At 40.0% G+C, this 22,500-nt stretch overlaps 1 protein-coding gene across 2 annotated transcripts in view; it reads left to right on the forward strand.

The window, feature by feature from the left end:
• LOC137997581 (uncharacterized) overlaps nt 1-22,500 on the forward strand; it is a 191,188-nt gene that overhangs the window by 75,936 nt on the left and 92,752 nt on the right. The window contains exons 17-18 of one of the 2 annotated variants that reach the window (XM_068843661.1): nt 605-767; nt 2,669-3,994. The exons of the other annotated variant lie outside the window; for it this stretch is intronic. Coding sequence (XP_068699762.1) covers nt 605-767; nt 2,669-2,750 — 245 coding nt within the window. The 3' untranslated portion in view covers nt 2,751-3,994. Of the gene's footprint in view, nt 1-604; nt 768-2,668; nt 3,995-22,500 lie in introns of those variants that run through there. 2 annotated transcript variants of the gene reach the window in all.

Consider the following 22,500-nt stretch of genomic DNA (forward strand, 5'->3'; position numbering starts at 1 on the left):
AAACACAAATTCGATCGGAAATAAAACGAAAATGTAGTAAAATAGTCCACAAACATTTGTCCAAGCGTGGCCTCGTTAACATTGGCATTCATATAACACAGACATAAAGCTTAAAAATCCTTCGTACAATCAATAAAATTTCACATTGTCCTTTTTGCAATTGAGACCTGATAGTCTAGCACGCTGTCTTGCATAATCGGGGTCAATATTTCAAATGTTTATTGTCAATCGTCGAGACGTTTTTGAGTCACCGGAACAATAAGGCATGTCTCATCAACCTCCCGCAGCGTAGAGAGACAATACTTTCCAGAACACTGATGCGCATTTCCAAGTATGGCTGATATCAGGTAGACGTAACTTTTTATACCAGGCCTTTGCGTCCTTCGAGATTGTTCCGAGGGGGCCAATCCCGATGGGTGTCACTGTCACTTTCAGTGCTCCATAAATTCCTCTGATTTGCTAGGCCTGATACATGTAGTTTTTCATCTTGTTCTCCTCAATCTTGATGATTTTCTGGTCTGTCGGCACAGTTATTAGTATTATTAGTTACATTTTTGATGGCATATTTGCAGCTTAGAGCAGGGGTTTTCTTTCCACGTTACAGGGCGTTGTAAGCCCAAGAAACGCGTTTTGACTGAAAATGACCCATCATGGAGAGCTGGAGGAACAACGTTGCAAGGTCACAGCACTCAGCATTTTGTCCCTGCTGACCCCATCAAAGTTGATCATACCAAGAAGGTTGAATTGGTGTTGAGGCTTGTAGCAAGGTAATATCAAGTGGAAGACCCTTAAAGTGGTACCATGATCAAAAAACCATTTCCCTTTTTTCTTCAGATTTTGAAAGCGTGTTTGCTTAACACCTAACTGGCAAAATTTTGAGCTTTGAGTTTTATCCAAAGGCTGTTTATTTTGAGTGTAAGTTTTGAATTTCACGGTCCGCCATTACTCACGTTCAAAACTGGCCGATTGGACCTCAGAGGGTTGGATCTAGAGAAAATGACGTCATTTACTCACTTGCTTAAAAATTCAGCGTGTAAACGCAATTTATTACATATGCAAAACACGGGTTTAAAAGTCTGAAAGCCCGGAACTCCCGTGCTGCATATTAATTCGGCCGCGTACACACGCATTGCATTCTTAAACTAGTGAGTCTTTGACGTCATTTTCTCCTCGACCCAGCTCTCTCAAGATTTTAAAGTTAGTAATGGCGGACCAATAAATAAGAAAATTCCAGTTAAAATAAACAGGTGTCTTTTTAAAATCAGAACTTAAAACTTGAGTCAGTTAGTGTTTAGTTAACATAGTTTTGAAATCCAAAGAAAAAATAATAATTGTTTTTTTGGTCGTAGTACCACTTTAAAGTACGATACTTCCAACTCCTTCATTTTTGTTGTTCATGCTGTTGTTGTTTTGGCCCAGCGCGTTTTTTTTTCAAACAAACCTTCCTCTTCTCAAAACCCCAACAAGTTTTGATCAGTTACGTGATCTAACCAAAGCTAAGCACTGGCTTAGACCATTTTAATAAAAAAATTTCGTTTTTCAGCAAAGATATGATTACGTTATTAGTCCTTCATTCAACACAATTCCCATTTTTCCCCATTTTCTGGCATTTCTCTCTACAAATGAGGAAAAAAAGGCGTTAGAAATCGCATCGAAATGCATGGTCCACAATTGGCACGAGTTGCGTGCTGTGATTAAAGGCGTATTGTGAACACATAGCAAAAAATGACGACCATGCATTACAGAGAATGCCAGGGTTCCACGAACCCCTTTTTCTGTGATTAGAAATGACAATGGACATCTGGTGACAGTTATTTGATGTAATAGTCCCTTATCGCAAAAACACAAACGCACAGGTTGTCAAGAACCCCATTGATTGAATATAAAACTGAAACAAAAAAAAAAAACAGAGATCGAGTTCAACGATTTGCAATGAGCTTCAGCACTGCTTTGAAATTATCAGCCGTTGCTTGTGGATAATTTTAACATATGGGTGTTTTCAGCAGCTTGCCTTGTCAGTCTTTTAAAAGGAAGTGTTAAGCGTAACGTTTTTCGCACCATCCCGTTATATTTGGTATTGAAAAGTTAGTCAAAGATGAGAATCTACTTTGTCCTGAGTGTTTGCTCTTCACAACCTTTACCACCTCCACCATTCTTTAAAGAGTTTTATTGAATTTTTCACTGTTTTTGTTACATTTGGGCGGGTATTGTGGTGGATATCGCTCGAGGACCACATCCAAGCGCTTCGACCGGAGCTCCGAATCCGTGTTCCAAAGTTCACTCAGCTTTCTATTCATTTAAGGTCGGTAACATGAGTACCAGTATTGCTGGGGACAAGTCGTAATAACGGTAGAAGCTATTAAAAAGGAGCCTTCGGGTTGCCTTCGACTGCGGCGTGCCTCTTTTTTGTCTTGAGATATTGAATTAATAAGAGTTTCCGAAACAGAAAATTCATTTAGGGGGTGCATGTAAAGAATTTATTTGGACCAGAGAGTATCACGACAGTGCACAATGTCACTAAAAGTATAAGAAGTGTTTTAGTAATTCTTCTTTCTCAGAGCTTTTTTCTTAGAGTTTGCTTGAAGAGTCGGTCAACATGGCCATTGATTACATAATATTTTTCTTTAAATAACTGTACTTCTCGTTATTTTTTTTTCCTTAATTTCAGGGAAGACGAAACAGACCTCCAGTTTCCGAATGATGATTGTACACCATTGTCCACCCTTTGTCCATCGTCTGTTCCAGAATGAAAAGCGATTTTCTCACATAAAGTCAAGCACAAAAAAAAAAGAAAGAAAAAAAAATTCGGCAAGTGTAGAAGTAGGAGGACCTGGAAAGGGGCCTTTGTTTCCTTACCCTCCGCCCATACCGTTTTTTTATTTAAAGCATGAACAATAGATCGTTTTCACGTGACGTCATCATTTTCTAAAATCCAAAACTAAAGAGCCACGAAAGTTTTTATCCTCATCAGGCATAAGAGGCGGTAAATTTGTATCCATTTGCAATTTTAAAGCTCAATAGCGTGCTTTGTTTGGAAACCAGAGTATTTTAAATTTCTGAGTTACAGCGGTGCGTGACACGAGGCGACGATCGAGTTTATTGAGAAATATATATTTATCTCATGGTTTTGAGCCTTTTTAGAATTTAAAGCATTAGGAAAAGTGCTTCGGTAAATAGCTGTCTGTTCAGTACAGATGATCACTCGCCTAGATAGCCAAAGTAAGTAACAGATGTTGACACTATTTTCCGGCCGCCATATTGGTGCACCACAGATGTGCACCAACATGGCGTCTTCATACTGGGCTCTGTAAATTTCTGCGAAACATTGAAGTTTGCGGAAACGCACAGGCCTAAAACTTGGAGAAGTGTCTTCTTCATTTATCTTCTACAACATCACGAATTCTTGGCTTTTTCCACTGGATGGTTTTCGATTTATTTTTTTATTGCGTGACAGTGAAAACGATCTATTAGATAGAGGGACACGAACAAATCGAAGAAGCGCAAGGAATAATTTGTGAAGGTAGTTAATGAAGCGAATTAGCACATGACAATGCCTGGAACACGAGAATGTAACCCAAACTCGAGCGTATTCACTGGTGAACCGAAAAGGAACGACCTGCAAAGTATGTTCACCTTTTGCATAGGGGTTCAACGAAATTCGCAAAGCTAAGGACCTTTCCATCGCGGATCAGCGCAAGTTTTGACTACTAAAGACTTCATAACTAGTCCTTCCGTAAACTACTTTCTAATCAAGTAATTTTGTACAATTATTTTTGATAACACTGCTAGAAAGGCGTTACAAAGAAGTGTTTACAATAAATATGGTTAAAAAATATGTACTGGCGAAGTTAAATATGAACTTACCGCTCCATTAAGGAGTGCTGGGGGTGAAGGCTGTGCATAACGTGGACACGTAATGCACACTAAAAATTAAAACGGCGCCAATGAGAAAGTTTATCACGATTTGCAGAAACATCTTAGCTCTATCTTCTCTTATCACGAAATCAATGCACGTTCTTGTTGTGACAAATCTACGTCGCATTCCGTGTGTAGAGTAGTTTATTTGATGTCACATAACAAGGCCACACCACTAAGAATCCAGTGATCTGGATTCTGATTAGTTTTCAGGTCAACACTTGCGATGTACGCCATGTCCGTTCTCCTGAGTTTCTTGTAAATTGGGCACTGGTACATCCCGGGATATGTACAACCCGTGCACATAGACACCTTCTGCTGGGGGCTGTGTGATGTCATCTTTAAAGAAGCGAGTGGCGCCATTGTGAAGAACTACACAGTCTAGGGCTCAACCCTTGTGCGCACGGGTTACTTTCTGCAGAACAACGCACGTTAAGAATTAATCCTCCTATTTTTAAAAGAAAGCACACATTACAATGTGCAATTTTAATTTCCTCTCATTTCAGATAGCAAGGGGTAAAACGCATGCTGATAAATTAGAAGAAAGAACATTGACCTCGATGGAAATTGAAAAACAACTTGCAAATGATTGTTACGCCCTGAATGTATTAAAAAACAAATGGTCTATACCAAGGCCCGGACCACAGGTATCCCGTAATTTTTGTATCCGCAATTTTCTTTTTTCGAATACGGCTTGCGTCCACACTTATCCGGCGAATTCGGTAGCCGTCTACGCAAATTCTCGAATACGCTAACGTAACACTATCATTATTTGCTTATTTAATAATTAAATATTCATGCTTTTATGACAAGCAGCAGTCTGCTGTTTCAAAAGTAAAGTTACGCCTTTGACTCCCACGAGTTATCAGCATGTATATTATGCTCACGATTTCAATGAAATGTCTCTCAGACAGGTATTGAGAATGAAGAATATTGGCCGTTTTTATGCTAGAGACGTTAAAGTCGTCTTAGACGTTAAAGTCGTCTCAAGACGACTTTAACGTCTAGTATAAAAACGAGAAATAAGACAGACGCATTTAACGTCTGACGACTTAAACGTCTTGTTTTAAGTGCGTCGTTGAGACGCCCTTAACAGACGACTTAAACGTCTCAGACGTTAAATGCGTCTAGTATAAAAACGGGACGCCATAACTTGGACGCATTTAGCCCTGAGTCCTTTGTTAATCTGCACTTCGTTCCTTCCTTGCTCTCTTGGTCGACAAGACAAACAAGCCATGCGCCGAGGCTAAATCTAGCTCCTCGTCCATCGCCAGAAAATGCTGATTCTAGACTGATTTCTGTCACAAAAAAATATTTGCATCTGTCCTTCCAGGCGACGTCGAGACATAAATTTGAGAAGCTGCAATTCCGCCACGTTTATTTGCTCATATATTCGTGTGTTAACGTTTATTTGGTGCCGAGTTTGCTCGTGTCCAGTGTCTTCCGATAATAGAACCTAGTCATTTTTTTAGAAAAATCTTGTTTTTGTCCGTTAGTTTATCTACTTTTATGCGTCTCGTTTTTATACCAGACGGCTTTAACGTCTCAGACGTCAAATGCGTCTTGACGACTTTAACGTCTCTAGCATAAAAACGGCCATTGTCAGCTTATAACCAAATCCTCATGACTACCCAACAACGAAATGTATGGTACTAGTTAGGAGATTGAACGTTCCGATCTTAGGAATGAAAGTGTTAAAGTTACTTTATTTTTCGTCGGTAGTTCTGTCAGAAGATGGAAGGCGACGGTGCGCCCTCTACCCCACCATTCCCCCCTCCCCCCCAAAAAAAGACAAACGACAATTTTTCGCCCAACACCGCGCGCTCTCATTGGTTACTTCGAGGTCATATGACATATGACATCTAACAATAAAACCCACCAAAGGTCTCTGAGCGGGCAACAGTGCAAAATCTATGACGTCAGAAGATAACAGTGCACGGTTACCCGCGAATGTTGACCGACGACCGCCGTTGTTGTTGCTGTTGCACGTTTTTCTTTTTATGCTATATAACAAATCACTTGATGACTGAACCCGAGGGAAACAGTTCATTTTGTTTCCCTCGAATTTCAATGTTTCCCTCGGCTGCGCCTCGGGGAAAGATGAACTGTTTCCTTCAGGACCAGTCATTAATTGTTTAGTACATTACATTGCCTTTCGTGATACGAACGATTCTACACAACAATAGGAGTATTGGGGTAGCACTTCTAAAGCCATTCAACTGCATTGACTGTGTAGCAAGGAACATCAATCAAGATACAAACGACCTTCCAAATCTGATGGCTGACAGAGATTCCTGGCGAAGAATTGTTAACTCATTCTAGGATGCGTCCGCATGAGTGACTGACTGAATGACCTCTAAAGCCAACAAAACGAGGATGTAATAAGTCCCGTCCATCAAAGCAACAGCACCTAACAAAACCTTTCTTACTAACAATGTTGGGAGTCCAATGCGGAAATTCTCTTTAAACGCTTGTGTAAAAGCCATAAATTTGCAACTCGGCTGTGAAGAGTAGGGGTAAAAAAACGGAAAAAAGGACGGGTTTCATTTATAGTTCGAAGCGGGTAAAGGAAACCACGCGCTTTCATATCCCAGATCGAAAGCGTGAGAACTATTCGACTTTCCTATACTGAAAAGAAGCATTACACAAGATATGACAAACAGAATAGATAAGTAACCCAGGCATACCTGTCTCATGGCTGTAAGAAATCCTTAAGGATTAAAAAACCCTGTCATCCAAAAAAAAAATTTGGCCTTCCTTCAAAACATCAACTACGAAACTGATTATTTCTCTCTAACAGTTCGGTATACCAAAATCGAAGAGTGGATGATTCCCACGAAATCTGAAAATACGTATGGTGTTCCAAGGCTGAGAATACTTTATATTTCTTTATTAAATACTCAACACAATATCGCGTTTATCATTAGTCATTGACGTATACACAATGCAATACCTAACGAAACGTAAACCGACAACCAACCAGCCTCAAATAAACGAAAGGTCCAACAAATCCCGTTAAACTTATGTTACCTTTTTCCAGTGAGTCGAAATCCTTACATCGTACATGCTCTCGAGGGAGTCCCTGAGGGTCTAGGAAGAAAGATAGCTATATCTTAAATGCTGTGTGTGCGGCCAAATTTGAAAACCATGTTTTGTCATTGTGTTATACTAGATAAAAACTGAAAATTACGGGGGAAAAAAAGATTAAGAATGCGTTCCTGTCAAAAAGGGAAAGATGGACAAAAATGCACCGGCGCCAGGACGTTTTTAGTTTGCCGCATATTCGTTCCGGGTCATTCCTGAGGATAAACGATTCACTGACGTCTTCTCATGTCGTCATTAACCTTAAATTTGGTTATCTTATGTTGTCGTTGTGAAGAGCACGGCAAAGAAAGGTAATGAAATGTGTGCCGCAACTGGAGTACGATTAATCCTTCTCCTCATTAAAACGATAATATACATATTTTGTAGGGTTACCGTTGCTGTCGTCTATGCGAATGAACAGCCATGTGAAAATTGAGGAGGGCGGGAATGGAGCAAAGACAACTTGAATGGAAGCGGAAAACTACGATGAGGGGTAGGGTGTTAGAGGAGAGATAACGAGAGGGGAGGAGAGAGAGAGAGAGAGGAAATACATTAATTTTCCAAAGTCCTACATTGACAGTTGGCCTTAGAGACCATCAATCCAAATTGTTCGTATGCGTTTGGCTTAGCAAAACAAAATACAAACATCAACTGCGAAGTAGAAGTAGTGTTTAGCCGCAAAATAATAATAATAATAATAATAATAATAATAATAATAATAATAATAATAATAATAATAATAATAATAATAATAATAATAATAATAATAATTGCGTTCCGACGAGGGAGGACCTATTCTCGTTCTGTGGTTTTACGAATGTCCCAAAAATTCTTCGCTGATATCGATCGTGATGCCATGGAATTTCAGTGTTGGACGCAATCTTGGACTGGCTGGCCGACGGGCACATCACCTCCATCGGATGTGAATGTGAGTTTGTCATGCCTCGACATCGGGTTTGTAACGCAATGCCGGCATGCTCAAATGAAAGCGGTAAAAAATCCCCATATTTCCAAGTGCTTTGCAGTTGTGCGTGTTGGTTGCTCGGCTGTTTTCTTTACGGTTTTTTTCAATCACAAAGTTGTGTTAATTTATTCGAAGTATCACTACCAAATGTACTAATTTAAAAGCTACTTTTCAGAACATCAGAAAGCTGTGTAGTGGTCTGTTTTGTAGGAAACAGACTATGTACTTATTGACTGAGTGGGAGGGCCGGACAGGAAAATATTTGGCCCGAGGTCATGGCGTACGGACCGAGCGCAGCGAGGTCCGTGCGCCATGACCGAGGGCCAAATATTTTACCTTCCGGCCCGACCTAACTCAGTCAATAAGCATTTTATCATATGACCACCGCGCTTTTCCCTTTTTTTTTCCGGGTAACAAAATTCGGAATGTTCACTGACGTCGCTCATTTTGACCGAAAAGTCGGGCTTTATATGGCAATTGCAACAAAGTTGTTTTAGTTCGCATCTCGCGCGCGCTTTCATTGCAAAACTATTGAAAAAATCCCCGTGTGAGGGCCGTAAGCGCCTAGCAGGGCCGGACAGCTTTTTCCGGCCCTGCTCGCGCCATCGTGTACGGCCCTCATACGGGGATTTTCTCAATAGTTTTGCAATGAAAGCGTGCGCGGGACCGTACGGGTCATATGATAAACTACAATTCGCCCCGGCGTGGCAATTTGCGATTTGTCAACTCGGCTGCTTTTCACGGAAAATTCAAGTTCTCTCTGCGTACTGCCAGACAGCAGACAGACATCGAACGCACTGTACTAATCCGTGATAATAATAATAATTTTAATAATATAATTAATAATAATTTTATTGCTTCTATAGCGCATGATACATGAGAAGATGCTCTCGTGCGCTTTACAATGACAAAAACTAGAATTCTACTATTTACAATCAAATCAGTTACATGAAAAATGGAAAAATCTAAAGCTAATTAATATTCCAACTATAAAATTGCATAATATCAACTATAAATTCATACTTGATCAGATATTCTGTAAATTATAAGCTTTCCGAAATAAATGAGTCTTAAGGGCTTTCTTGAATGTTTGTACGTTTTGAGAATGGCGGACTGCACGTGGTAATTTGTTCCATAAAGCTGGTGCAGCCGCTACAAAGCTACGATCACCTAATGTCTTTAGAGTTTTTACTCGAGGAGGCTGAAGAAGAAGCTCATTAGTAGATCTAAGATTATATGTACACTGAGTCCTAAGGGTGATCAATTCAATTAAATACGCTGGTGCAAGACCATGGATTGCCTTAAAAGTAATGAGCAGTATCTTAAACTGAATGCGAAATTTAATGGGTAACCAATGTAACATTTTAAGGGAGGGGGAAATGTGATCGAAACGCCCTACGTTACAAATAAGTCTTGCTGCTGAATTTTGTACCCGTTGGAGTTTGTAAAGTTCGGTGGCTGGTAGACCATATAGTATACTGTTACAATAGTCCAAGCGACTCGTGACAAGGGCATTGACCAGGATCTGCGTGGTTTCACGACTGAGGAATTTCCTAATTTTTCTTATGTTATACAAGTGAAAGAAGGCAGATTTGCATAGGCGATTGATGTGGCTGTTTAGTTTGAGCTGATTATCGAGCCAGCATCCGAGGTTCTTGACTTCAGAAGACGAGGAGACTTCCACCGTTCCCACATTGATCGAATCAATGTTGACTTTCGCCAGTTGCTGCCTAGTCCCAATAACTAAAAATTCCGTTTTGTCATCATTTATCTTCAAACGATCAGCCAGCATCCACTTCCTTATGTCGTTGATACACGCTTCCATGGCTACCACTGCGTTGGCGGCATGTTCGGGATCGGGTTTAAACGCAACATAGAGCTGAGTATCATCGGCGTACGCATGGACTTGGGGGAGGTGTCGCTCAATGATGGTAAAGAGCTTGCTGGCGTAAAGAACAAAGAGAAGAGGACCTAGGCAGGAACCTTGAGGGACACCACATTTCACTTCGAACTTTTTAGATGTATGACCATTGATCGACACTGACTGGGAGCGCTGGTATAGATACGATTTGAACCACGAGAGCACGTTACCAGAGATACCAAAATCTGACTTAAGACGGTTTAACAATATCGCATGGTCTACAGTGTCAAAGGCAGCACTTAAATCTAGTAAAACTAGAAGGGTTAGGTGCTGCCTATTCATATTCATAAGAATGTAGTTCTTGATGCGGAGAAGTGCAGTCTCGGTACTATGGCACTCACGATACGATGACTGGGCTTTCGGGTAGAGGTCATGAATGGTCAAATGATTGTGAGTTTGACTAAATACAGCACACTCAGTCAGTTTCGAGACAAATGTGAGATTACTTATGGGACGAAGATTAGGAAAGATGACTTCAGCTTTTGGTTTCTTCAGCTTTGGGTGGACATCAGCGTGTTTCCATCTATCTGCAAAACACCCAGATTGAAGTGACAGGTTTATCATCTTAGTAAGTACAGGAAGCAAAACATCAAGACACTCAACAACAAGGGTGGTTGGCATAGGATCCAGTGAACAGGTCTTCTTGGTTGCTTTTGTTATAAGACTACTGACTTCTTTATCAGTGAGAGTTCTAAAGTCCTGGAAGAGGCTGTGGATCTCAGGGTTTCGGGGAAACATCTCGTCCGCTGAATGGATGTTACCGGCTGCGGTATCTAGTCCAGTTCGTATTACATCGACTTTTTTGATAAAGAAGTTACCAATATCGTTAGCAAGCGTCGCATTACTATCTGAGTAGCCTTGAAAATGTAACTCACTTTCATGATTGAAGAGTGTTTTTGCAGAACGAAATAGCTTGCGTGTATCATAGCTATTCTCCGCTATAAAGTCGGTGTAGAACTCTTGTCTGGCTTTCTTCATCTCAAAGGTTGCACGATTTTTTTTTTGCTTTGTAGTCGAGGAAGTCCAGACGAAGTTTCGTTTTCCTCCATTTCCGTTCAGCTCGGCGGCGCATCCTTTTAGCTGTCTTGATCTCATTATTAAACCAGGGGACGATCGGTCTTTTTGTCACAGTCTTATTAATGAGAGGTGCATGACGATCCAGAGCTGATGATAGAGCTTCGTCATAGTGGGTGACAAGATCATTTAGCTCAAGAGAGTCGATGGCGTTACTGCATAAGTCTGACTTTGACAGGTCATCTCGCAGAGAACTGATATCAATTGACTTCAGTTTCCTGAAGGATATCCGCTTCGACTTCAGCAAAGGCTTTTCAACTTGGATATTACAGTGGACGGGTAGATGGTCAGAGAATAAGTAATCAGTCCACGGAGAAGAAACAAGCAACTGGTCGGTGTTTCTTGTTATAATGAGATCTAAGGTGTGACCACTTATATGTGTGGGAACCGAAACATGCTGGTCTAACCCAACACTGTCCAAAAGTTCAAGAAACCGACATGCGTCAAGGTCGTCAGACACATCAACATGGATGTTAAAATCACCACAAATCAGGAGTTGATCGGTGCAGAGTACAGCATGCTCTAGATAATCCGAGAATTCAGTCAGGAACACACCTGTAGTGATTGGATGGGCATCAGAGTATGGTGGTCTGTAGATGATAATCAAACGAAAACGGTGGCTTCTTGATGTTATGTTCCACTCAGAGTATTCAAATGATTGGAATTCCCCAGCTGCGTTTTGTGAAACGCTAATATCCTCCCTGAACATTATCCCAGTGCCACCACCCAGTCGTCCTCTTCTTGAGTAATCAAGAAGATTGTATCCTGCAGGGGTGCACAGAACTCTAGCAGCAGATTCGTTTTCGTGGAACCACGTTTCTGTTATTGATGCGATATCTGGTTTATAATCACAGATAAAATCAATGAAATCACCAGCCTTGTTATTGAGCGATCGTGCGTTTATTGTACAGAAACGCAGGGTATTTCTATCTTCAAATGGTTGTCGATTTACAGGTCTGAGGTTGTTGATATTCCGACAGCGCGGAGAACGTATCGGCAAGTCGTTGATGCGATACGAAATCACAGGGATCCCGCGAGACAGATTGTTTGATTGTTTGGTATTTCTATCTTCAAATGGTTGTCGATTTACAGGTCTGAGGTTGTTGATGTTCCGACAGCGTGGAGAACGTATCGGCAAGTCGTTGATGCGATACGAAATCACAGGGATCCCGCGAGACAGATTGTTTACGTCGATCAAGTTAGATGGATTACGTCTTGATTGCAGTACCCGCCTGTCTATAGAAGCGTGTCGCCTTTGGGTACAATGACCATTGTTCACAGGCCCGGGATTTAGTTTAAACACTAGATCACCTTCAAGCGTGCAATGGAATGTGGCGCTGGAGTTGGAATAATAAGCACATGGGCATTTAGTTCTCTTGATCTTACCATGTAGGAATACTGTGCATACCAGTGCTGGACGCCGAAAATAATAGATGGAATGCACTCCATTGATATTCAGAAAAGCGACGGTAAGTCCATGACTCAAAGACCACACCGGCCGAGCATCTTGAACATGATTTTCTTGCGAAGTAGAAGAGCTTCGACCAGAAAAAGCACTCCACACTGTAGTATGTGCATTTAGACCTTTGTTGAGATGAAATATATTTCCATGTGGGCCTTTTAATGCGATGAAAATAACCAACAACGCAGAGCAACAGAAAGCCCGCCCGCCTCTCATTATGCATGTGATTCCTACAAGTAATAATAATAATAATAATAATAATAATAATAATAATAATAATAATAATATTAATAATAAATAAATGAATAGGAAAAAAGAGCTAACCTCGCATATAATAATGGTGCCATCAATTGCAAGTTTAAGATCTGTCAGTGTTTGTCGAACAGCACCTATGATCCTCTGCATTCGATCGATTTCCTGTCTCAAGAAGATATTCATTGGAGAAATAGCTTCCATTTTCTGTAGTGTCTCATTACCCTAATTCTCAAATACAGTAGTCCTCTGAGGCTTAACAGAGACTAGAAACAGTGACCAAATAATTTAATTGTGGCATACACACCTCTATTGACCGAATGATGGAGCCAAATATAGATAGTAGCTATTCTTATATTATGTAAGGTTGCAAAAGCTGCCATTGTTTCCCTTTTTTGTTGTATTACTTTAAAGACATGACTTATTTCTTGAGCGATATAGTTATCAGGCAGCTTATCCAACATATCATCGGCCAACCGCTGTACAACAGACTCGCGGGTTTCACCTCCACCACCTGAACTGTCTTTTGGTTGAATACTGAGGATTGTATCCAAGCAGGACTTGGCCAAGTTCCTTTGGTAACTAAAAAACGAGAATCAACGATTGAGCCTAGAATAGAGAGGACAGATACTCCAAAATTGATTAGGTTGGACACTGCACAGACGACAATGAGCCAGTGGAGCTTAAAGTGATATTTCTCCTTGTCTTGTTTAATGACCATGTGAGTTTCACCACCGGAGGAAAGTATGCGGCACAAAACAAAGGATTTGCTTCAGCCTTTTCTAAACGCTTGTTTTGCTTTCTTTCTTTGTTAAGAAACAAAGCCGGTTACTGTCAATGCCACAAGGACACAAACATTGGGAATGAAAATTTGCTAACACGGAACGACACCATCTGCTTTTGTGTCCAAGTGCAATTGCGCAATATCATAACTTTTACCACTTGCCCATATTAAGGCTGTTGCCTCAACGTCAACAGCATTAAAAGCAATCGGGTGATTCCTTCACATCTGTACTTACGTGATATTAGCATTTGGATGCAGACCAAAGACCTCAGGGGAATCCCCTAAGGGAAGGGTATCGATATAATCCATGAATTGTGCGACAGAGGTGCCCTTGGGTATCAAATACCCTTTGTAGAAATGAACGCTTTGTTGGAACATCGACTCGCTGAACCACACCTGAAATGTACGCAGAGAAAAAAAAGAGGCAGAGCTTAATGTGAAAAATTGCCGATACCAAGCGATAAAGAAGTTGTTTGTGCTTAGTGTGGTTCATTCCATAGTTTTATCCTGTTACGACAAAGTATAATTTGCAGTGCAAAGACTGCAGAAGTGATGACTAAACAACGCGTAAACAGACCAATGCATTTTGCATGCAATTCACTAACAGCACATTGGTGGTGAATTATGGATGCTACACACAAGAATTCGTCCGACTTAGCTGGACGAGATTTCTTTAAGAATGGCTATGAATGATTCACTTCTCACGTACACAATTTTGATATAACACAGACCATAGAATACAATTGCGTAGAGAAGCCTGAAAAATTCAGGCCTGAATTTTTCAGGCTTCTCTACGCAGTTGTAAAAATTGCGTTCATAACTGCGAAGAGCATAGCTTCACTTGATTTTATATCCGCAGTTCATATATGATTCATTTCATATGCCATTTCATCATTGATTCATTCCTCACGGGACCATTAGAACCCACAAATGACCAGCTCCCAACGTCAGTGGCTTCATAGCTCAGTTGGTTAGAGCGTCGCACCGGAATCGCGAGGTCACGGGTTCAAACCCGGTTGAAGTCCTGAATTTTTCAGGCTTCTCCAAGCAATTGTAAAAATTGCGTTCATAACTGCGAAGATCATAGCCTCACTTGATTTTATATCCGCAGTTCATATATGATTCATTTCATATACCATTTCATTAGAGACCATAGAGGCAGTAATTTTCTTAGGGGATCAGTGTAAAAAGATTGGGTTGGAAATGAAGCGCTAGAATATAGCATTTGATAGGTAGAAAAGATTAATTGACCACAGTTAAGAAGATTTAAAATCTGGCGCTACGACGATTACCCTTTCTTGAAAGCGAATCTTGCCGAAGATCTCGCGAAGGGCCAACTATCAAAAAAAGTAGAGTAAAGATATACTTGGACTATTAACCTTAGCAAAAGTGTTGAGAATCCTCTTGTCGAAGTAATCTGTCAGCCTTCCTCCATATTACTCCTCTCCAAACATGTACTGCACCCTATTCCAGGACACGCCCTTCTTGATGTCCATATCATCCTGATGGTTTTGAACAAACTGCACACTAGCGGTAAAATCTGCCTGGTTCAAGTCGTAAGGAATATCCCATCCTAAAGGACCGTACTTTCGACGTTCCTGAATAAGCCCGTGTTGAATACTTCCTCTTCATTAAGGCTTCCATCCTGTTTGCTCTAGCAGACACGGTAATTTTTCTGCAATGATTACGCTAAGTCTTCCTTGAATCGCCCTTTCGTTTTTCCTTTTCGTTGACACTCGGTCGGTCGTAAATAGATGCGACGATTTATAACTAGCATTTCTAAGGTTATAAATTAGGTCCATTAAGACAAGCCCAATCTTCGTGACTAAGCTGTTTTTAATAATAATGATAATGAAGTGACTAAGCTGTTTTTAATAATAATGATAATGAAGATGGTGTGATCGTAATGATGATGATAGCGATAGTGATGGTGATGGCAATGGCGACTGTAATGATGGTGGTAATCATAAAGACGATGACGACGGCGACGGACGATGATGATAAAAGGGGCTCTAGTGCCGGACCGCAATAAGAAGACGGACGACACGAATCTTTGGTATTCAAAGTTCTTGAAATCATTCTACTTTGCAAATGTCAGCTTTAGGTTAGGAGACTTTTCCATGGCAATGCGTAAAATCATTTGAGTGAAGTCCCTGACCTGTACAGTAGACTCAAGGGATGTAACAACGTGAAGCATGGGTTTCCACTGCGGTAAGTTGCTAGTTTCAAGCTGGTCCTGAGAAATACCTGTTGACAACATGAAAGTACGTTTGGATTTTTTTTGTTATTATTTTTTTAGAAAGGGAAAAATTACCAGTGATCTCTGTTCGATTAAAGATAAACGTACCATTGTAAGTTCGCTTGAGTCCCGCTCTAAGACCCTGAGGAGACTCATTTGTGAATTTGATTGACATCTGTGTTGTGTAGGGGTATCAAAAAGAGAGGAATAGTCCAGTCTTAAGAACTCAACTTTTAATAACATCAGCCAGTATGGCGGAAAACCAGCACAGACTAAGCACATGGTCTCCAATCATTCTCTCGCTTGATTTAAACCCCTTGAAACTTACAAATATACTGTAGGTTATGGATGTGAATCGCTCAACGAAGACTAATAAATCTCCTGCTTGAACTCTTGTTTATTGTTCATTATTTATTGTTCATTACTTCTGTGGATCTAGTTATGTGATAATTGCACTGATCCAGTGAACATATATTTGAGTTGCACAGTGATTATTGAAACTGTGATTGTTTCAGGAGTTTAGGCCTACCATTTTTAATTTCAAAATCGGGGACAAATTGTTTGGATACCCAATATAAAACAGTCAGGTAAAAAATGTCGTAAATACTCTCAGTTTTATTAGGAATAATACACAAACACCGGTGACAAACAGAGTATTTTTTTTAGTAATTAGAGTAGAGTAATTTACTCAGACTATTAATTTTTCGTTGAAATAATTTTTCAAAGCACTTGTTGCATTAGATCTCTTTTTTTCCTTACAAGGACAGACTCAGAGCCGTGGCTAAATGGCTAAGGTTTTATGTAGAGCTGCCTGTCTGTTGAGACTGCAATGATTTTTATATCGGAAAAAGTAAAAGACGATTGCATGACAGAAAAACTGAGCATTATTCTTGATAAAGTTGGATAAAAAGTTAAAGGAAATTGAATCACAACCTGGACTATTTGTTTCTTTACATACCAGTGTGTGTTGATAACGCAATGATGAAGCAATAATGTTCCTATTAACTTTATACATACATATGCTCAGTCAAACATCGATTACTCGGACGTTAATTGCCACGTTTTTTTTTTTCGGGTCAAAATTTGTTCGTGAATATCAATTAACATGAAAAATGCCACTTAAAAGCGTGTGTCACCTTGCTTTTATTGTTGCTACTTAAAAGCACTTTCTTTCAGAAACTCATTGTTAGAGGTAAAGTACTGCGAATAATATGAAATTCTGACTCCGAACTATTTTCTCGCTTAGTGAAATCCTATGTTACATTTACTAGCTCAGCCTTTGCATCGATTTATTGCGATCTTCTCTCAGTCGTTACATTTATTCGGCAAGAATTTTCCAACATCACTGCCATTGGAGTTTTTTCTCCTCGTTTGGTCACAACGAGGCATAATTTAGATGTTCTCTTTCCTGACACTACAAATCACACAGTAATTTTCATATACGATTTTTTGTCCAAGTTTCAAGGTTCCCCTTATTGACATATCCAGCCTGATCATGACTAAAACACCACACGAGTACATACGGGTAACATACGGGTAACATACGGAACATACGGATACATACGAATACATACTACTAACATACGACTAACATACGACTAACATACGGATACATACTACTAACATAAGGATAGATACGAATACATACGAGCAATACGAATATTTTTCTCATAAAGGAAGCTCTAATTATAAGCCTTGCAAGCATTTTTCAATTTCACGTCAGCAAACACGTACCCGGTTCAGTTTGGGGGGTTTAGGCGCCGCTGGCAGCCGCTATCCGACCATTAGCGATCTCACCCAGCACATGAATGAATGAAATGAGGACTGACCACAACACCGGGAGCTCCATGCCCTACTCTTTACGAATAGTGTGTGGGTTCTTTTACGTCTCAATGGGTTGTGAACATTGAAGGGTGGTGAGACGGGGCCTACGGTTTATAGTCCATATCCGAGAAGACTTGAAAACCTTAACCATTTGCAGATGTAATTACAAAGGCAGCACTTTCTGCTCAGTTGTTTTAAGACCCTGAGTGTTGGTCCAGCCGGAGTCGAACTTACGACTCCCTTATGGCAGCCCGATGCTCAAGCAACTGAGCTCAACCAACTGAGCCACAACCAACTGAGCCACAACCAACTGAGCCACCGGTGCGCGGGATCAGAGGAAAAGACCTGAATGGGAACATTTAATTTAACTCTGGCTTTACCCATACGTACTATCATTTAATATCGGTCACATTAGCAGAAAAAAATCCCTTCTTCGACGGGAAAGTGTGCTGTTCCGCGCAAAAGCATGAATTTTCGGGCAGGCGATATTTCACAGCGCTCCTCCCAATTCTCCGCGCCAAAAATGCCACCAGCTAAGCATGCTAGATAGAGGAAGACTGATAAGCTGGCGAGTTAGTAAAACTAAACAAACTGCATTGTGCGATGGTATGCCTGGCCTAATCCCACAGAAGTATATGAAGTCCAAAAAACCTGAGAAGAGTAGGGTCCAAACTGCAAAACGCGTACCGCTTGCATGAATTGTCCGACTAACTTTCTTGCACGAATCTCTTGTCCTTAGCCCATAGAAACCGCTGGGCAATCTAAATACAAACAAGATACTGATGAGAGAGCAAGGGGTTTCAGTGAGAATTTACCTTTTGGATTTTACTGCCAAAATACGACCAATAAAACGGTGGAATTCTGAAAGTTCTTTTTGGGGAAGGTGGGAGATAGGCAAAGGAGCTCTTTTGTTGGGTTCAGTTTCCAAGATAACCCAAAAATAGTTCACTTTCCTGACACACATCGCAAATTCCCTTCAAATTGATTAAGTACTGAGAGTTGCTGCACATACCAAATTTTTGTCTTTTGTTGAGGTTTTCAATAAGACAATTAGGATCTGAGCCTATGGACAGAAAATTGATCAGCAAACCGAACAAATGAGTGAGTCAAGCAATCATCGCATTTGAAGTGTCATGGTAACACTGACACAAAAACTGAAGAGACCTGAAACAGTGACAAATTAAACAAGATTTTCAGGAAAGGTTCATTCACCTAGACCTTGAGCGACTGGACTATATGTTGGTGGATTTTGAGAGCGCTACAACACTTTAAAATGAAAACTCTGAATATAAGCAAATTCTGGGAGAGAATAGCACTACGTTGCCACACTGACCTGATCAACAAGGGTTTTCTGAAGGTGTCCGACGAGTTTGCATAGCCATCAGGAATGTCCGCTTCTTCTGGAGCGTCCTTATCGAACCAGAACGTTTAATTGAAAAAGTTGCAACAATTTAGAGACTCCAAATGAAAATAAATGAGAATAAAAAACTCCAAAAACAGCAAAAAACAAAGAACAAAAATTAAAAGATGAAAGTAGAATTCAATCTACAGAAGATACGGTTAATAATTATCCTCTATTGGCGAATTTAAACGTGGAAAAGTAAGATAAACGTCTTAGTTTTAAACGATATATATTAAAGTATTCAGCTTTTCTGATCAAAGAGTCCTCGGGCCGGGATTTATGCACCTGATTTAGTATATCGGAGAATTGCGGGAGTTTGCTAAGCTCCACAAGATTAAGCCAGGTCATATCTGTTATCCATCTGCACGGCTTTGATTAGAAAGCTTTCAGGTCCAGCGAGGCTTGCGGTCTTTGATTAGTGTCATAAACTCGCGGCTCTTTATCTGCAACCACAAGCACCACGAGTTATGAGTAGATCTCACATCCTGAAAACTGTTATGAAATCTGCGCTCAGCATCGCTTACTTTTTAGATTGCACCAATAAACTCTAGTAGATGTGTTTTACAAACAACCAAAGAAAGTACACCCCTTAAAGGTTTAAGGGAAAAGCTCGTCCATAATCAATGCTTAACCAGACAAGTGCATGGGCGCTGATCGCAGATTGCACCTTGCTTATGATTAGAAAGTGGTAAACTGTGCGAGTCGCAAAATTTCACTAGTTGCCCTAGCGTCTTCGCTTTTGGTTTGTTTTTCAACCGCCACACTTAACCGTAGACAACCAAACCCCCGTAGCTGTATACAGATTCGAAGCCAATAGACAGCAAACCCCTACTTAAAGAGTCCATAAGCGCTTAATTTCTTTTTGTTTAGGGATCACAGGATATCGATATCTTAATAAATTTTGACTCGAAATGCGCGAAATCAATTTGCCAGTAACGAGACAAAAAAAAAACCGGTTCAAAGGCTGGAAAAACAGTTGTCTCACGAATGTCAATTCTATAGTGAGCTTATATATCATTTTAAAACTCCTTCCGATAAATACTAGTCCATGACGTCGATTTTTCGTGATCCGTGAAATATGCATTAACTTACACGTGATTAGTGAACCAATGGTTTGCGTGGGACTGATTTTTCTAATTTTTGGAAATTTTTGCTTCATTAAAGAATTAAATGCTTGTAAAACTAGGCGCAAAAAGCACCCAGTGTCAGTGTTGTAAACTGTATAACAAAGTTTGCTTCCCCTTGAATTTGAAATGACACTGCCCTTTTTAATTTAAACATTACAATGAAGACAAGACTTGGTTTTATGTACATCCAGACATATGCATCCCACATTAAATGCACAGTTTTAAAATTTGCGTAAATATATAGATGGTCAAGAGAAATTTTTAACTTCCCTAAATAGAACCAATTCAGAAAAAATCATTGCAGTCCATGTATATCCTAAAAGGCTGATAGTAGTGACCGCATCATTCTTCACTACTGTAAAGATTTCCTGAGAACATTAATCTCACTTAAAATTGAATAATTCGCTGGTAGTGTAAATAATAAAAACAATGAACTATAATATCAATTCTGTAATGAGCTTATATATCATTTTAAAACTCCTTCCGATAAGTACTAGTCCATGACGTCTCCTCAGATGGACTGTCCTCCGAGGACATGTAATTCGAACGTGTAACCCTAACCCTAACTCGCTCTTTCCAGCCTTCCGCCACTGCAAGAGCTTGCTCGCAGGCATGATGCATGTAACATAGAGCCCTGGGAACGTTATAACCGGGTTGCCATATGGCGATCCAGTCCAAAACGAGTAGCATTTTCCGTTTTCTTTTTTTTCTTTTTATAATTTTTTTGCTGTGTCGGAAATCGGAAAAGTTGCGCTATATGGTCTTGCCTGTCACTCCCCTGCTAAGTATTGTCTTTTTCCCAAGAGTCCTCTGCTCGTAACTTTGGTAGGTTTCAGAGGTAGTAGAAATGTGTAGATTTTATCCAGTGGATACAGTACAAGCAATGAATGTAGGTTGTGTCGCCCCATCGCCTTGTCGCCCCAAGTTAGGTCGCCCCAACCTCAGGGGCTCCCATCAGTGATCTGTTGTTATGTTTCTTTTCGATGAATTTTGTTTATGCTTTATTTAATAAACGTAGACTCGTTTACGTGTTCTAACTGCCGAGGAGTCTTAGGTACTGTTTAATTGAAAAATTTTACCAGATTTGTGTTCGCGCTGGTCTTCAATCAAAGTTTTAACTTCTCAAGCTAAATGCTTTTCTAAAGCCCGTTGTACTTCGCAAGTCGTTCGAGTTAATCGATCAATGAATAGATTACAAACTTTGACTTCGTAAGCAAAGTTATGATTATATAGTGTATTTAAAAGTTGGGGTGACGTAACTTGGGGCGACAAGGCGATGGGGCGACACAACCTGACACCCAAGCAATGGCGGCGAAGCGATGTAACGTGCATGTTGTTTATTGGATCTTTGAACAAAATGTACCTTTGTGGAGCTCAAGAATAGAACGTGAATTCGATAAACAACACACGCGGTTAAAAATGAATATTTGGAATCTTAAAAGCGACGAATAATGGACTTCGACAACAATTGCATCTTTCGCCGTTGGATATCAAAGTAAGCTGTATTTCTAACATTTTATGTAGTGTTATGTACAACACTGAAACTAAATGATAAATTTTCTGGTAACTTATTTATATTTTTTTGTACTCAACTTCAAACAGTCTTCAAACAGTTGGAAATTTGACTAATTCTTGTTAGTCAAGAATTATTTGAAAGAAAGGTTGTTGTCCTTTTTTTGGCTTCTTTATTCAAGGAAAGGGTTCTTCAGTGAAGGGTTTGATCCTTAACACTGGGTAGACTTTCATATTTCCGACCAAAATGGGGGAAGACAAAAGAACCATTGTTATGCTGATTAGGCCTGGTTGACTAGGTATTGTTATGTTCGCTTTGTTCTTCTGTTTAATGGGCGTTAATTATTCCGGATCCGGTCCTGAACACTGGTGAGAAATTAAATTTATTTATTTGCGCGTGGTTTTTGACACGGAGTGTGTTCCTTGTTTGCACGCGCGCAATGAAATAGGAATCTTTTTTCCCTCCCTCTAATAGCAAATATGTTGTTGCTTGTTTCAATGAAATTTTTGGCTGGTAAAGGTTTTTGTGACCTTCTTCTGTCTTTGTGGATTGATCGTGTTCAAATACTCGAACTTAACTAATTTGCATATGTGAGTTGATATTTGATATGCGCGTTGTTTTCATAAAGATGACACGAATTTTGAGCCATTCTGTATCTCAAGCGTTCTTTCTTGCAAATGATTAATAGGCAGCCATAGTTTTGACGTCAGAAAATATTTTCTTAGTCATTTTAGTGTAAAATGAAGTATATTTGGAAAGCCAACAAAAGTTCTTTAAGCTTATCTACTGCGCGTTTAGGTGAATTTTTACGTTCTTGATAAAATTTAATATATGGAACAATTAAATACAGAGAAGAAGCTATTTCAAAAATTAGTATTGTTTCGTTTCCCTACAGAGCAGCTCTAGGGGATGAGAGATATACCGCATTCGAGCTCTGTT

Source organism: Montipora foliosa, chromosome 1, assembly GCF_036669935.1.
Source record: "Montipora foliosa isolate CH-2021 chromosome 1, ASM3666993v2, whole genome shotgun sequence".
Classification (NCBI taxonomy): Eukaryota; Metazoa; Cnidaria; class Anthozoa; order Scleractinia; family Acroporidae; genus Montipora; species Montipora foliosa.